Genomic DNA, 16,070 nt, shown 5'->3' on the forward strand with positions numbered 1-16,070 from the left:
AGGCTCTGTACATCACCTTTACAATAAAATTGAAAAATGAAAAAAAAAGGAATAAGGGCCAAAATACAATTAGCAGGGGCCCAATCACCTGGCCAATGCAGGAAACAAGATGTAGCTAACAGGATTTTGCTTAATTAAAATAGCTTTTTGTTTCAAACTGAAGTTTACAAGGTTGACGGAAAGGAACTAATGACTTCTGACTGGAAATATTTTGGTTCTTACAGCTACTAGAGGAGACACCCTAAACCCAAAGGCCTTGCTGGCACACAGACGCCAAAAGGAGAGCCAGAGTGCCTGTTCTGAGGGTCCTGGAGCTGATTTCTGGCTTAAAACCTGAAGGAGCTTCAGCATTCCCTCCATTCTCCTCCCTCCTTTGACCAATTTCTTAGTCTTTTGCTTCCTGCCCAAGTGTGTGACTCATACAAACCCTTTACTAGTGCTAAGATAAAACCACTCAGTACTATTACGGTTCTTCTTTCCACTTTATTTTGTATCTATATTTTTTATTTCTTGCCCCTTGGATTTTTTTAAATTCTTAGGTGAGATGAAGCAAGAGACAGAGCTAGGGAATTCTCCAGTCTATCTGATCCCTTCGCTGTCCCATTTTAAGTAGATACTTTTACAAGGCAGTACTCTCAGAACATACTGGAAACTGAAGACTAGATCCCCGGCCTGAGCTCAAAGCTTCTCCTTGGCAGGGGCTGGGGCTGGAAGATAGCAAAAGCCAGCTCCCAGCCCAGTGTCTGTCTACAGGGTGAGAGCCTCCATCTCTGGCTATCCTCCGCTCCCCTGTGCCTGATTCCAGCCCTGTAGGTGGATTTGATCCTTGGTAAGTATGTGATATCGTGAGCTTTGTCAAAACTTCTAAAAATCATGTCCTCCATAACATCTGGAGTGTCCATCTGAAACTGCAAAGTGAGTCACCTGATTTGAAATGGAGATAAAACATTACTTAATACTGTGAGAAAGGGTTAAACTGTATGGGAATCCAAAAATCTGACCTCTGGTCCCAAATCATCATATTGTATAAACTTGAGGAAGTTAACGTTAGCTCTTTTTGTGTGCTTGACTCATCTTTTTCCTGCCATGAGGCAGGAAAGGCCTTGAATGAGGATAGGGGCCATGAGCCCTGGATCCAATAGAACCCAACATTCCATAGGGAATTTCTTACCAAAATCAAGGCCAAAGCCAGAAAATACAATATTATATTTTACCTAGGGTGGCTACAGAAGATCTCTCTGATAAAAAAAAAAAAAAAAAAAAGACATTTGAGCAAAGTCCTGAAGCCAAAGAATTGGAAGTTGGATCAATACCTACATGTTGGTTCAATCCACCAAACATTTAAAATCTGCCATATGCAATCACCGGCAAGGCAATAAGAAGATGAGTTGCCTTGTGCACAATGGGATGCCATCAGAAGGAAATGCATGTGTTTCAGAGGTTCCTCTGGTTGTTGCACAAAGGACAGATGGCTGCAGGGATCTGATTGCAGGCTGCTGTCTCACTCCAGTTGACAGAGGAGGGAGCAGAGAACAAGAGCAAGGGCAGATTAAATCAGGATGTGTCAAGATGATTACCACAATGAGACCAGAGTTTCATTTGTGCTGACTATGTGACTTACAAGTGGATCATCCTGATGAAAGTCCAGGATTAGGAAAGATGAGCTTCCTCAGGTGCGAGCTTCATTCAACAAGTATTTAATAGGCATCCCCTATGTGCCAAATACAGGGCGGTTCAGGGAGGCTCTAGAAGTGAAACAAAATCTCTGCTCTTCCTGTGAGTTCGCATTCCAGAAGGGAGAGAAATAATCTACAAAGAAGCAAATAACACAAATACGGAAGGGGCTGGGAGTAGGGGGACTGGCTAACAGGGGTGGGTTCCCTAGAAATCAGAGTCTCTTACAAGGAAGTTCATGGCTAGTGCTTTACCAGGAGAGGTGCAATTTCAGGGAAGTAAAAGTGAAAGAATGTAGGAACTGAGGTAGGGAAGGCAGGAAAACAAATAAAAGCTGATTATCAAGATGACCAGCTTTGCAACAAACACCAACCATGTCCTCCATCTCTCTCCAAGAGACAGTCATGAAAACATTGCATCTCAGAACAGGATGGTAGAGAGAGAGGAAGGATGAACAATTAGACTTTGATGTCTTCCTATATCCCATATTCTTCTGTTTTAAGTCTACTCTACAGGGCATTAACTGTCATGTTATTTGAAGGTTGTGTCACCTTGTCCCTCTGGGCAACCACTGGCCAAAGCTTCCTCAAGTTCCTTTGGGTCAAAACTGGGAGCAATCTGCTACAACTCCTTTCAGAGTAAATGATATAAAAGACATGCCTAAGACCAACTGTCATCTCTAGGGAAATAGAGGCAACTGGTAGTATTAGAAGATGAAGTGATGGTAGGGACATTCACAGAGTAGGTTGTCAGTAAGGCCTCTCTAGATTTTGAAACAGGCAATAGGCTCAGGGGACAGGATGAAAGGGATTAAGAAAGATTGCTCTATTCAGACGTTGATTAAGCAGAGAGCCAGATGAAGTATGGCAGAGGGAAAAGCTAGCATCAAATCCTTGATCTAGATCCATGGTCAGTTGGTTTGGGGAAAACCAGAAATAACAGTGTGAGCAGGCTGAGCGAGGCAGGTGAGGAAGCAAGTGGTAGAAAGAGGCCATGGTTACAGCATGAATCCTGTTCTGAGAGAAGTCATTGGTAAGTCTTGCACTGATTATAATTAAAAGGATGATCGCTTCATATGCTGTGTAGAGAGTCTAAGGAAGCAAAAAGGAGCCAGTGGCAAAGAGAGACAATGATAACTTGGCCCAGACTGGCAGCAGCAGTCTGAACAAATCCAGCAGTCAGTACTAAAACACCAATAGGATTTGCCAAAGTCCTAAACTGAGAGAGTACGGTAGCTACGTAGGCTAATGAACTTCTACTTACACAGATAAAAAGGACAAAATTGGGAGGGGGGGATAAATGGAGCCATGCACTGAGTTTTGCATTTCTTCATCTCAGATGCTTTTGGAATACCTCAATGAAGACAGATAGCATTGGGACAGAATGGGACTGACATGCAAATTTGTAAAGCCACCTGCATCTAGACAAGGTCTTGCCAGCCTTCCGTAGCAGAGAAGTTTACCTTTCCTGATCCATTCCTTTGCATCCTAACTTTGCTTTGATTTCTGATATAATCATCTCTGCCTTCTGTCAGAGGAAATGTTAACAACAGGTTTTCTTCCCTGAGATAAAACTTCCTTAGCTCTTTTAACTTGCACATAACGCTGAGAAAAGGGACAATGATCATGCAGAAAATCTGAGTCTAGTTGAAGAAACTCTGATTTCCTCTCACAGACTTGTTTCACTGCAAGAAATAAAGCATGAGCTGCTGAATTTAGGAATCTTTAACTCATATTTTTAAATCCCAAGCCATAGTGTTCCTTATAACTCCCATGGTCTTCTAAGATAATGATGCTATGTTTTATGAGTTTTGATGAAGAAGCAAGTATGTGTCCATTCAAAGACATCATTATATCATATAGTTTGTAAAATAAAAGTAAAAGGAGGGCAGTGTGATATCACACTACAATATCTACATAAGTCATCCAACTCAGTTGTCTACTGTAGTGACCATTCATTGCTCTTGTTTGTAGAGCATCTCTAAATCCATTGCTCCCTGCCTTCATCCCTGGGCTTGAATGAGGCCGATCCTTCCCCCAGTGGGTATGAGTCACAAGCCAAAGTCGGTAAGTGCATTCAATTCCCTGGGACAGAATGGAACTCACGTTGACTTTGTGTAGATGTTGCCTAGGGGCTGGGTACTCTCTTTAACACTAAAGCTACAGGATTATTCACCCCACTGGGCCCGGCAGAGGTGGAGACCGAGAGGGAGGGTCGCGAGCATGGAGAGCCGCTAGTCATCACCAAGGAGACCCTAGCTACACGCCAGCACCTTTTTAAGGACTCCAGGTAATTCTGCCAGCATCCCAGGTTGAGTGCAGCCTGCTTTGATCTTCTGCCTTATGAAAGTGCTCTTCTCTTCGCTGGGGTGCTCCGTTTCAGCTTTCCAAGTAGAGGCTATAGCTCTGCCTTTAACTTCAAAAGAACATCTCCTTGACGGAAGAAGGAAGTAAAGCTCCAACTGTGGACAAGCTACTGGCTGGACATGAGATCATGGATATTAATGACATTGGCTTTCAGAGTACAGTCAGGAAGCGATTTGCCTCTTGAGAGGGTCCCTTAAGACCCTCAAGCTAGTGGCCAAAAGTCATCTTAGCGAGGGTCTGGGCAAAGGTGTGGCTGGCATCATGTCCGGCTGTGAAGGTGCGAAGAAGAAGCCCCCCAAACAGCCCAAGAAGCAGGCCAAGGAGATGGATGAGGAAGAGAAGGCCTTCAAGCAGGAACAGAAGAAGGAGCAGAAGAAACTCGAGGAACAGAAAGAGAAGGCTGTGTGGAAGAGACCCCTGACCACAGGTGGAATTAAGAAATCTGGCAAAACAGTAAGCTGTTCCTTGTCCCTGGGATGATGGAAACCCTTGATTCCATTCCCATTCAACATCTGGATTTCCTGTCATAACATCTCTGCCACCTGTAGGTAGAATGAACTTTAGCTCTGAACACTAAGAGCTTTTTTAAAAAAGAAAATCCTACAGTGGCTCAGTCTTTAGTTTGTGAGCCATTGTGTCAAGTAAGCTTAGATTCCTGCTGGAGTCTGCTCTTTGTTCTACTCTTGCATTCTGTATCATCTTGAAATTAAGCCAACTCATTTTAAAGGCAAAAAAAAAAAGTCATCTTAGCATGACTTTGTTCCTGGTGATATAAATCTGACTTACATCCTTCCAGATACAAGTATTTATAAAATTTGAAATAAACTCTGCTATGAAATTAGTGGTCAATGATTTCAGGGAAACTATCATATTAAAAAATATATATTTTTGACCACACTAAGGTTTGAACTCAAGGCCTAGGCAGGCACTATACTACTGAGCCAAACCTCCTACTTTGCACTATTTTTGCTTAATTGTTGTTTTGGTGTGAGTCTTGGGGCTTGAACTCAGGGCTTGGCACTGTCCTTCAGCTTTAATGTGCTAGAACAAGAAAAATCAGAAAAGGGGAAAATTCAATGTAGTTAGCAGAAATAGGGCAAAACATTTAAAGCAGAACCTATTTGTAGAGAGAAACTCCAGGTTAATTATTAAAAGGAAATTCGCATGGGTAGAGACTCAGAGCAAATTAGGGAGTTGAACAAGTATAGTAAATAACAGTGAAACTGAGAAAGAGCCAGGAATCCTGGAAGGTGGTTTGATTTTGGGTGTGATAAGTAAGAAGTTAGGAATGTGTTCCGATAATGCCAGCTAAACCTTTATTGGGAAATGCCAGCTAAACCTTCATCAGGAATGAAACAAAGTGGGAACTGGGAATGTGGTTTTTGCTTTGATTGAAACTGTAATTGCTAACTGCTAGTTCTGCTCCTCCACACCAGCTTGCTATCATTTACACTGCCACCTACATGTGGCTTGTTTATCCCCTAAAAACCCTGCTGAGAGTTTGCCTGCTGTTCTTCACTATCCCAATAGTGGAGAGCATTCACCTCGTGGTTTATAAAGATTCCTAGCCCTACAAAGAAGAAAAAAAAAGCTACAGGATTATGAACCTGGGGTTACTAGCATCCATCTTGCCTGCAGGAAAATTATTGACTAAGTTTGGAACTTACTCCAAGGAAAGCAGAGCAAATGGCTAAGAAGAGATAGGATTTTGAATTTAGCTGTATCCGAAGCCAAAGATATGAAATCAAATTTCCATTTTGCGCAGATCAGTTTAAATTGTCTTAGTTTTAGTTTACCTTTATTTTTGTTTTGTCCCTAATAACAAAAAGATTCTTAAATGACTCATCCTTTCTGAATCTGGGTATATAAACCTCTAAAATAAGGATGTTGAAACTCTACAGTATTTCTCATAAAGATGCCAATTCTCATTTGGGGTTTTGCTCTTGTTATAAAATGTAAGAAACATAATTCAGTCTTCACATAGTCAGGTACCTAGTACATTCCAACACACCACACACACACACACACACACACACACATTCAATTTCCAAATGGAAATTCCAAGTGGAATGGTTGTACTCCTACATGAAAACCAATAAACTAGAAAGCCTCTAAAACCTTTATAATCAAGTTGAAATTAGCCATGTTGTATACAAAAACTTAACCTCCCTAGATTCTTCTTTTATATATGAATATATATGTTTTTATTATAAAAATACTGTACAGAGGGATTACAGTTACATGAGTAAGGTAATGAGTATATTATCAACTGGGAATAATTTAATTTCTGCATTTGATTTCTTTGAAAAATGAAGCTATTCATATACATAATGTAACATTATGGCTAAATTTATCAAAAGATTATTGCCATAAATTACTTTATGTGGAACAAGTCTAGCATAACTGAAAATGGATTCTTCCCTTCCCAAGGGAAATATCCTGAACGTTTTGGGATGCCTTGGTTGCATATCATTTTCCCAATTAAAAAGGCTAGGGGGAAATATAACAGAAATGTTAAGTGATCTTTTCATATCCTTACTCTTCTATCAATAAAGTATTAAAATAATCTTCATTGCCCTATGCAGCCATTATTTTTCTAGACTTCTTTAATTATGACTCCAGCAAGATCCATTGGCTTAAGGACTATGTGGCTCATTTTTACAAGGAAATGCACCCAAATATTCCCACACAACCAGCTACAGAACAACGTGAAATTGATGGCTGGGAGTCAGCAGCGCTCATTGACTTCTCCATGCTTCTGTGCATAATTTACTATACATCATTCTATGTTAGCCAAAACCACAAATATTAATCCTTGAGTGTACCTTGTGTTCCCACAGTGCTAAGGAGGTAGAATGAGGTTTCCCATGCTATTTATAATTTGTCTGCTTTTAAATCTATTTTTATGTTACCTATGTAATCTTTGTGAACTTGAGTGTATTTTTTTTTTTTACTTTAAGCCATATTGCTTTTCCCTCTTGGCAACTATGTGCTCTTACTATTAGTTCTCAGACAAATGGTCTAAATTCCCCACTAGCAAATTTGGATATGCCAGGAGAATGGGCTGAGTTCCATGAATTGCCTTTGAAATATGAGCACAATAAGATGACTTCACTTTGCGTGAGCAAGCCAACCAAATTCAGACTGAGGGATCCAGTCATGACACAGACAGTCCTTTCATCCCAGCTCTCTTCCACACTGTCATAAATTATTGCTGCTGGATCTATTGCCAGGAGTCTGGGGCCAATTTTCATATGTAGGATTTGAGGGGTATCTTCAAAATCCACCCCACTCACGCAACTAGCTAACCATTCTCTCCAAAGCAGTGGCTTTACATCATGACATCTGCCCCCTTGCAACAATGCAATCATTTTTTTGTAATCTGAAGGCTGAAAAAGACCGTCAATGTCAGAGAAGTGAAGCAGAAGGAGGAAGGAAGGAGAGGAAGCCAAACCACTTCAAAACCACTTTTAGAGTTCCAAGATGCATACAAAGTTTCCCTGAAGGAGAGACTGATTGTAAAACATTGTATACAGGTGTGGAAATGTCACCGTGCAATCTCCCCCACTTGTATAGGTTATAAAAAATAATGTGTGCTAATAAAAAAAAAGCAGCAAAAAAAAGAAAGGGGGAAAACATTCTTGAAACAAAATGGGGAACTCTCAGCCTTTCCTACTTTCATCTGTGAAGTCAAAAATTTGACAGACTGAAACCCCTCTGTACATCACCTTGTCAGTAAAAAAGAGAAAAAAAATAACAGAAAGTGTGGCTACAAAGAAAAACAATGTCTTTGTGAAGAGCAAGTGTCATGGCTATTTAAGGAAGTCATTTCTTCCTTTGGCTTTGTTTTAAATGATTGCAGCTTCTAGTCTTCTTCATCTTCTTTCTATTTCCTTTATCTCCTCAAACTTAGATCTTATTTTTTTAAAAACTGAGATGTGAGGGTCAGCAGACTAGATAATGACCCTCACGTATGGCCATCTGAACACAGACATGGAAGTATCCAGTCTTGTCCACCCTCCCTTGAGGTAAAGTAATCACCTCCAGCTGGGTCAAGTGGATGTGGCAAATGTCCCATCTTCACATGACTTTGATGCAGCACCATAATGAACGTATTTCTTTGATGGAAGAAAGATGCTTCGTGAAATAAACTGTTTAAGGATTTGGAGCTGGAAACATGCGCTGCTTTGTTCTTTTGACAATTGAGTTCGCTATCTAAAACATTTCTCCATTTTGAAGGCTCTGTCTTTTCTCTTCCAGCCACAGCCCTCCAGCTACAATAACAGGCCCATGATTTTTCTTAGATGCCAAGGTTATGAATACTCTTTTATGAATATTTTGCTTTGAACTTGCTTCTCTCTTGCAAAAGAAAAATAGCCCTATGTATTGCAGGGTTGACAGTAATAGGCAGAACATACAAATTGTTCTCCTAGGAGCAGTAAAATGTTCCAAAATGCACATACAAAAAAATTCTAAATAAAACATAATGTTTATGGAACACTGGCTTTTGCAGCTATAATTTTCAAAAAGTAATATTTCTGATTGGCATGAATTATTCAGAACATATTTCAGAGATTAATATCAAAATTAATGCCATAAAATGTCTCCCTTTATGACCATGATTGCTTTTCTCATATTAGTGCAGACTTTTAATGAACAGAATTTTGTATGCAATTCCAAAGCAAGAGAACCTTCATTGGATTAAGCTGCTTTGGTTTTTACTTTTCCCTTTATACCATTTCAACATATCCTCCGACCTCCTTTAAAAATAATTCGATCCATGCCAACTCAACAGATTATAGTAGATCTCCTATTAATTGCATTCTGCCTTAAAAAAGAGCTTAACATTTCAGCCTGTAATTATATATGTAGTTCTGTCCACTAATGTTTAGGTTAATCATTAAAACTTACTCTCATACTTGCTGTTTATCATCAGTTCAATCACTTATCATTAGTGAAACCAGCTCTTTTTCGGTATTAAACAGAATGTCTTCCCTGAACCCCTTTCAATGTTTTTTTTTCCCATCCCAAAAATTAATCTCAAAATCTCAGCTCCCTTTAATCCTGCTTGGTGGCTTAGATTCTCTAGCCCTGGAACCACTTACATAGCTTTTTTTTCATAGCCACAGAAATGTAAAAATAGCCATTGCTAAAGCAGAGAAATAATTCTGCTTAATCCATGTACTTTTGATGCCTAACAATTTGACAGGTGACTTATAGCAACAAATTTTATGAACACTTCTTCAGACTGATAAAATGACCTATAAAAATTTCTAGATACAATTGCTGCTTTGCATTTTGATATTAAGAATATTCTAGGATGCCAGATGCTGGTGGCTCATACCTGTAATCCTAGCTACTCAGGAAACCTGAATAAATCAGTTCAAAGCCAGACAGGAAAGACAAATCCAAGAGACTCTTATCTCCAATTAACCATCCAAAAGAACCAGAAGTGGAGGTGTGGCTCAAGTGATAGAGGGCCAGCCCTGAGTGGAAAAAGCTAAGGAGAACACAAGGCCTTGAGTTCAAGCCCCAGTACCAGCACCAAACAAAACAGAAGACTATTCTAGATCCTGGAGCCAGTCGTTCACATTTATAATCCTAGCTATTCAGACAGCTGATGAGGATCGTCGTTCAAGAACATCCCAAAAAGAAAAGCTTGTAGATTCCATCTACAAAAAGCTGAAATGGTGACATGGCTCAAGTAGTAGAACACGAGCCTAGCAAACATGAGGCTCTTTGTTCACACTCTAGTACTGTCCCCCCTAAATACACACACACACACACACACACACACACACACACACACACACAGGTACTGAGGCAATATTCTACAGTGATCCAGCAAGCATGACCTTTACTACCACATTACTTGGATTCAAAGCCCACTGTTGTCACATACCAGCTATTCAATCTTGGAAGAAAACACTTGACCACTGAGCATCCTAAAATGAGAGTAGTGGTATCACCTACCTTACAGGACTGCTGTAGTAAAGGTACATAAAGCACTTTACATTGGTAAAGGTACATAAAGCACTTCTAGTATTGTCTGGCACTTAATTTGCACTCAGTGAGTGTTAGCTCTTAATATTATTAGATCACTAAAAAAGAAATGTATATTATCTTTTCTTACCTGGAAAGTGTATCTTAATGGGTACTTTCTCAATGACTTCCATTGTTTACATTCAAAGCTGACATTCCTTCCCCACCCAGTGGGTCTGTCTTACTCTCTACCTGTCCTTGGAAGAATAAGTCAATGAGCATTGACTCAGTATCTTCCCTGATCAAGGACACAGACCACAGTGGCTCTGACTAATTTCATTTACATGACAGGATTGACTTCTCAAATTGTTTATTGGATTGAGCTTGTTTCTATATAAGTGCTTTCTATCAATGAATGCTTGATGCCTGTGCTTTTCCAGAAAAAAACTTCAATAAGTAATTGACCATATTTGAATGCCCTCCCACACAAACCCATAACTAGTGGGTTCCTATCATATTTTCTTAATATTGATTCAAGAGGCCACACACAACAGGATTTTTCTGTCTCATCTCAACACAAGACCAAAGCAGAAAATACTTTGTAGTTAAATTAACAGAAAGAGTAGCCAAAAATTATAGATGCAGTTTTATTATACCTACATAAGAAAATTCTACAATAAAAACTCAAGAGCCAATGATGATTCTGTTAGTATAATGGTATTAAACCTTCCTTTTTCATATACCTTTTCCAATGGCTTTATTTAATGACAATCAAATATTACAATCAAATATTAAATTTTTGAAATCCTATAAAAATTGGGTCATACATTGAATGAGATACTTCCTTGTTTTTATGTATATATAAAGTAAAAAGAAAATAATAAGACATTTAATTCAGACTTTAGTTTCCAGAAAATTAACCCTAGAAAGATTTCTCAAAGAATTTTGGGAACCTTCAAATACATCTTTGCTTTGTATTACATAATAGATTTACAAATATGAAAAAATCATAAAACTAAAACTAAAAAAATCATGAAACCATATGCAATTTTTATATTTTTATACTGAATCTTGTTATTGTTTAAAAGTATGGTAAGTGATTTTTATTTCATTCCATAGTTTCTATCTAAATGAATCTCAAAAAAGTTTTTTTTGCAAATTCTCTCTCTAGATAAAAATCAATGTATAATTGAGGACAAGATATGGTAGTAGGATTCACTGATCATGTACTCAAAGACCCCTACAGAATGAATCTATAAGATGAAGGTGTCCACCTTGAATTTATCTGGAATCAGATATTTTACATAATGTCATATCTTCTGAATTGGTATAGAAGGCATTACTATGACTAAATTAGAATATTACAGATGAAGATACTCCAACACAAAGACTTGAATGATTTTGTTTAAATTATCAATGGTTGACTCATCCAGATTTTCTTCATTGTCATCCATAGTGTGCCAGACTTCAGGGAAAGGAGAAGTTATCAGATGCAGAACTGGGACACCTAATAAAAAAGAATTACCTTGTAATTCAGTACATCCCTCCACTCAGTTAACTAGAAAATGACATTCTTCATGTAGAAGGAATGCTATTGTATAGGAAGATACCTGATAACTCATCACCTCTGGTGCATGTCTTTATATCTTACCTTTGTACTTCAAAAGCAATGAGTCATAAAAAACATTAATAAATTCAGTAAATAATCATAAGGCACCTACTGCCTACCAATTATGACTCTTAGAGTTCAAGTAATAGTAAAAAGGTCCCTAAGCATCACCTCCAGCTTTTTGGTGACTAATTGAAAATAAAAGGCTTACAGACTTTGCTGCCTAGGCTGACTTTGAACTGCAATCCTCAGATTTCAGCTTCCTGATTAGCTAGAATTATAGGTGTCAGCCACTAGCACCAGGCTGAACTTCCACTACGTTGACACAGGAATTTTCCAGATAAAATCAGAGCTACACAAAGGCAAGAACACAATCTAATTCCATGAATTAGACAGAAGAATGTCAGCAGGATACAGACTTTCAAAAATATTCTACAGCCAAGAGCTGGTGGCTCATACCTGTAATCCTAGCTACTCAGGAAGCTGTGATTTGAGGATCATGATTCAAAACCAGCCTGAGCAGAAAAGACCATGTGACTCCAATTAACCATGAAAAAGCTGGAAGTGGAGATGTGGCTCAAATGGTAGAGCACTGGTCTTGAGCAAAAATGAGCTTAGGGACATTGCCCAGACCCTGGGTTCAAGCCCCAGAATTGGCCCACACACACAAAAAATTCTACTTATCAAGAAAAATAAAAGTACTCCAAAGGATTTGGCTTCCACTTGGAAGCCATGAGTTGATATAATGGCTGTTTTAATTAATCAATTAAACTTAATGGTTCCTGCCTCTTCTAGAGAATTGCAAATCAGGAGTAGTAGAAATTATTACTAAGGCCTAGTGCTGCTGATCACTATTAAGCTTAGTTGTCACCTTAAAGACCTACAATAAATGTGTGAGGTATAGAGAGAAAGTGTGGAAATACGGACAACTCCCAGGAGTCTAACCCAAACAAGTGTATAAACCAGACCATTACAGCACAGGACAAAATTTGGAAAGGAGCAGTTGTTTTCAGTTCAATAATTCCTCCATATTAATGAACAATAGTAGCTCTGTCGTTTTATTTGATAACTAGGAGAGGCTTTGTCAGGGGATATTAAGTATTATATGCTGCATAAGAATCATATCTGGCATCAATACTGACCCGGTAAGGGAGTTTCTAAACTTCTTTGTCAGTTAATTTGGTTTAAACATCAACCTTCTGTCTTAAAGTCATATAATCAGAAGACACATATTGGTTAAAGCTTATTTATGTGTGTGTGTATGTATGTATGTATGTGTGTGTATATATATATATATATATATATACTTGTTTTTAAAGATTGATCCTCATGCAAATTAATTTTATCTAATATTAAATCATTAAAATATTTTAGATTGGCTAATATCATTGCTATATAAGTCTAGTGCTGTCAATCTTTTTGTGTGTGTGTGCCAGTCCTGGGACTTGAACTCAGGTCCTGAGTGCTGTCCTTGAGCTTGTTTGCTAGTGCTCTACCACTTGAGCCACAGTACTACCTTTGGGGTTTTTTTGGTGGCTAACTGGAGATTAGAGTCTATGGACTTGCCTGTCTAGGCTGGCTTCAAACCATAAACCTAGCCTCCTGATTAGCTAGGTTTATAGACATAATCCATCACCCAGCTAGTGTTATCAGTACTAAGGATGGTCTTAGTGATTCAAGATGCACCAATTATTATTCATGTTTAATTTTCTTCTCGAATGTATGTAACAGTTAGAGACCCAGAAAAGTTCACTGTTAAAGAAAACTATTGATGTCACTTGCAAACTAAATAAAGTTTGAGTAAGCCATGGCTAAGAACAATGATCCTGGTCTAGTTTTAGGAGTGAATAAGTGATACGTAGTTTTGAAATATCAAAATGTACATATAATGTAATAATGAACATATACATGAATAGGTACATGCACATAATTACCTTTTCTTAAAAATGGAATGTGGTCATCTTGAATAATATTTCCATAACCAAAATTCTGGAAATACCGCCTCTCCAAAGAGTGATCCTTGAGCAAACCTAATTCATGGAGTTCCTGTTCTGCAAATGACAATTAGATACTAGATGAACCTTTATTTTCATCTGATCAAGACTCAGGATGCATTCTTATTTAAGGAGTTTGAAATCTTATCATATGGAGCCATTATAATCTTAATATGCAGTGAACATGGTCATACCATGACAATAACAATCAGGGCTAACCTTGGGCAAGTACAGTTTGGAGTAGGAAAAGAGAATAATTGTGCAATGTTCTGGCCTTCAGGTGAGAATCTTAGAGATCTCAACTTCAACAGGACAGATTGCAAGTGAGGAAATCAAAGGAAAATGGTTTGGTAAAACTCAGGAGCATATGGTAAGATGGCAGAATGCTTTCACACTGCTTAGAAATAGCACAACTCTAGGGCTGGGAATGTGGCCTAGGGGTGTACTGTTTGTCTAGCATGAAGGAAGTCCTGGGTTCCATTCCTCAGCACCACATAAACAGAAAATGCTGGAAGTGGCTCAAGTGGTAGAGTGCTAGACTTGAGCAAAAGAATCCCAGGGCCAGTGCCCAGGCCTGGAAAAGAAAAAGAAATAGCACAATTCTATCTTGCTCCAAGAAGTATGCATGTCTCAATAATGAACTTTTAGCATGAAATTCTTGCCTCAAAAGCAGCCTCTTAGGAGGAGTTTACCAAAAAAAAAAAGTCTATCTCAATTTCATCTTTCTCAAATACCTACATGGTTTATTATGTATGGTTTGGTTTGGTTTGGTTTTATGGGGAGGCCCCATCTAGCCTCTCTGAAGCCACAGATAGCTATGTACTTGGCTTGGCCTAGCCTGGGCTGGCCTGTCTATCTACTCTCTTATTTGACTTTATATCTTCTTCAGATGGTCCTTTACAGCTCTCTTTCTCTTGACTCTTGATCTACTTTGAAAGCTTGGAATGTCTGGATAAGGTAGAAAATAGAAGATTGAAAAAAAAAAAAAAACAGGTGAAGAAAGGAAATGTAAAGTATATCTTTGGGTATCATTATAAAAACATAACATTCATCTTTAGCCAATATGTTTTGTTAGGTCAACTTTTCCCTAAAAATGTGTTCCATATGCTTCACACAAGACTCTGAGGAAAATATTTTCAAGCCATTTCTAAGTATATACAAACATAAAATGTAGTATTTTCTGCTTGCACTTCAAAACAGAGTTGAATGCAGGAAAATAAACTTACCTTACGAAACAAGATTAAGTAGGAATAACAAGTTAATAAACAGGGCAAAATGTATATTATCAAATAATAAATTTTGTATTTTAAAAGGTGACCCTTGTTAGTAGAAAGTAACATTTTGATAATTCTGTCTTCTTTTCTTTATGTATGGTGTATTCAAGTGAATATCTTCTGGAGGGTGGGGGAAAGGTTCAGAACTCAGGGGAAAAAGGGCGAAAAAGTACAGCAGTGGAGCTTACCGGACACTGTGATGAAAGTCAACTATACAGCTTGTGAGTAGACAGGGAAGGAGGACTGGGAAGGAGTGAGGGAAGGAAAGGCAATGTATGAAAGGACATGTACGCATTACCTGACTCATGTAATTATAATCCCTCTGTATACCATCTCTATGATAACAATAAAGTAAATTTTTTTAAAAACCTTTTCCTTGGGCTGGGAAGGTGGCTCAGTGGTAGAGCGCTTGCCTTGCATGCCTGAGGCCCTGGGTTCGATTCCTCAGCACCACATATGCAAAAAGAAAAAAAAAGCTGGAAGTGGTGCTGTGGCTCAGGTGGTAGAGCGCTAGCCTTGAGCTGAAGAGCTGAGGGATAGTGCCCAGGCCCAGACTTCAGGCCCCACGACCGGACCCAAAAAAAAAAAAAAAAAAACCTTTTCCTTTTTAGTAACTGTGGCACTTACCAATTGTTTGAAGCCTATCAAACCATCTGGCAGAGTTTGGAAAAAAATTGGGAAATGTTGGGTTTCGGGCCCCAATTAAATCCAGTAAGACCATTAAATCCTATAGAAGAAAAACATTATTTAACCACAGAGACAAAAACACATTTCATATTCATCAATAGAGACAAACAATTAAAATTAAATCCATTTAATCAGTTAAGAATATAGAGATCGCTGGGCGCTGGTGGCTCATGCCTGTAATCCTAGCTACTCAGGAGGCTGAGATCTGAGGATCGCGGTTCAAAGCCAGCCCGGGCAGGAGAGACCGTGAGACTCCTATCTCCAATAAAACCACCAGAAAACCGGAAGTGGCGCTGTAGCTCAAGTGGTAGAGCGCTCGCCTTGAGCAGAAGAGCTGAGGGACAGCGCCCAGGCCAGAGTTCAAGCCCCACGACTGACAAAAAAAAAAAAAAAAGAATATAGAGATCTACATAAGTGAACAAGAGTTTTTTAATAGTAATTTATAATAATTATTGTTTAAGTACCTTTTTTGCCCCTGCTTGTC

At 38.7% G+C, this 16,070-nt stretch overlaps 2 protein-coding genes across 2 annotated transcripts in view; one reads left to right on the forward strand and one right to left on the reverse strand.

Moving 5' to 3' along the window:
- Positions 1-4,301: 4,301 nt before the first annotated feature.
- Positions 4,302-4,556, forward strand: LOC122104506 (translation machinery-associated protein 7-like). Its single transcript, XM_042675391.1, has one exon. The coding sequence runs from the start codon at positions 4,302-4,304 to the stop codon at positions 4,518-4,520; it is 219 nt and encodes a 72-aa protein (XP_042531325.1). The 3' UTR covers positions 4,521-4,556.
- Positions 4,557-10,655: 6,099 nt separating this feature from the next.
- Positions 10,656-16,070, reverse strand: part of Qpct (glutaminyl-peptide cyclotransferase) — a 37,503-nt gene continuing 32,088 nt past the window's right edge. Inside the window, exons 7-9 of the mRNA XM_042675457.1 lie at positions 15,527-15,626; positions 13,566-13,682; positions 10,656-11,529 (exon numbers count right to left, since the gene is read on the reverse strand). Coding sequence (XP_042531391.1) covers positions 11,384-11,529; positions 13,566-13,682; positions 15,527-15,626 — 363 coding nt within the window. The 3' untranslated portion in view covers positions 10,656-11,383. The remainder of the gene's footprint in view (positions 11,530-13,565; positions 13,683-15,526; positions 15,627-16,070) is intronic.

Source organism: Dipodomys spectabilis, unplaced genomic scaffold, assembly GCF_019054845.1.
Source record: "Dipodomys spectabilis isolate Male_0828 unplaced genomic scaffold, ASM1905484v1 ptg000026l, whole genome shotgun sequence".
NCBI lineage: Eukaryota > Metazoa > Chordata > Mammalia > Rodentia > Heteromyidae > Dipodomys > Dipodomys spectabilis.

Excerpts from the sequence above, each read along its gene's own strand:
- LOC122104506 (XM_042675391.1), top strand. The coding sequence starts at position 4,302 with ATGTCCGGCTGTGAAGGTGCGAAGAAGAAGCCCCCCAAACAGCCCAAG.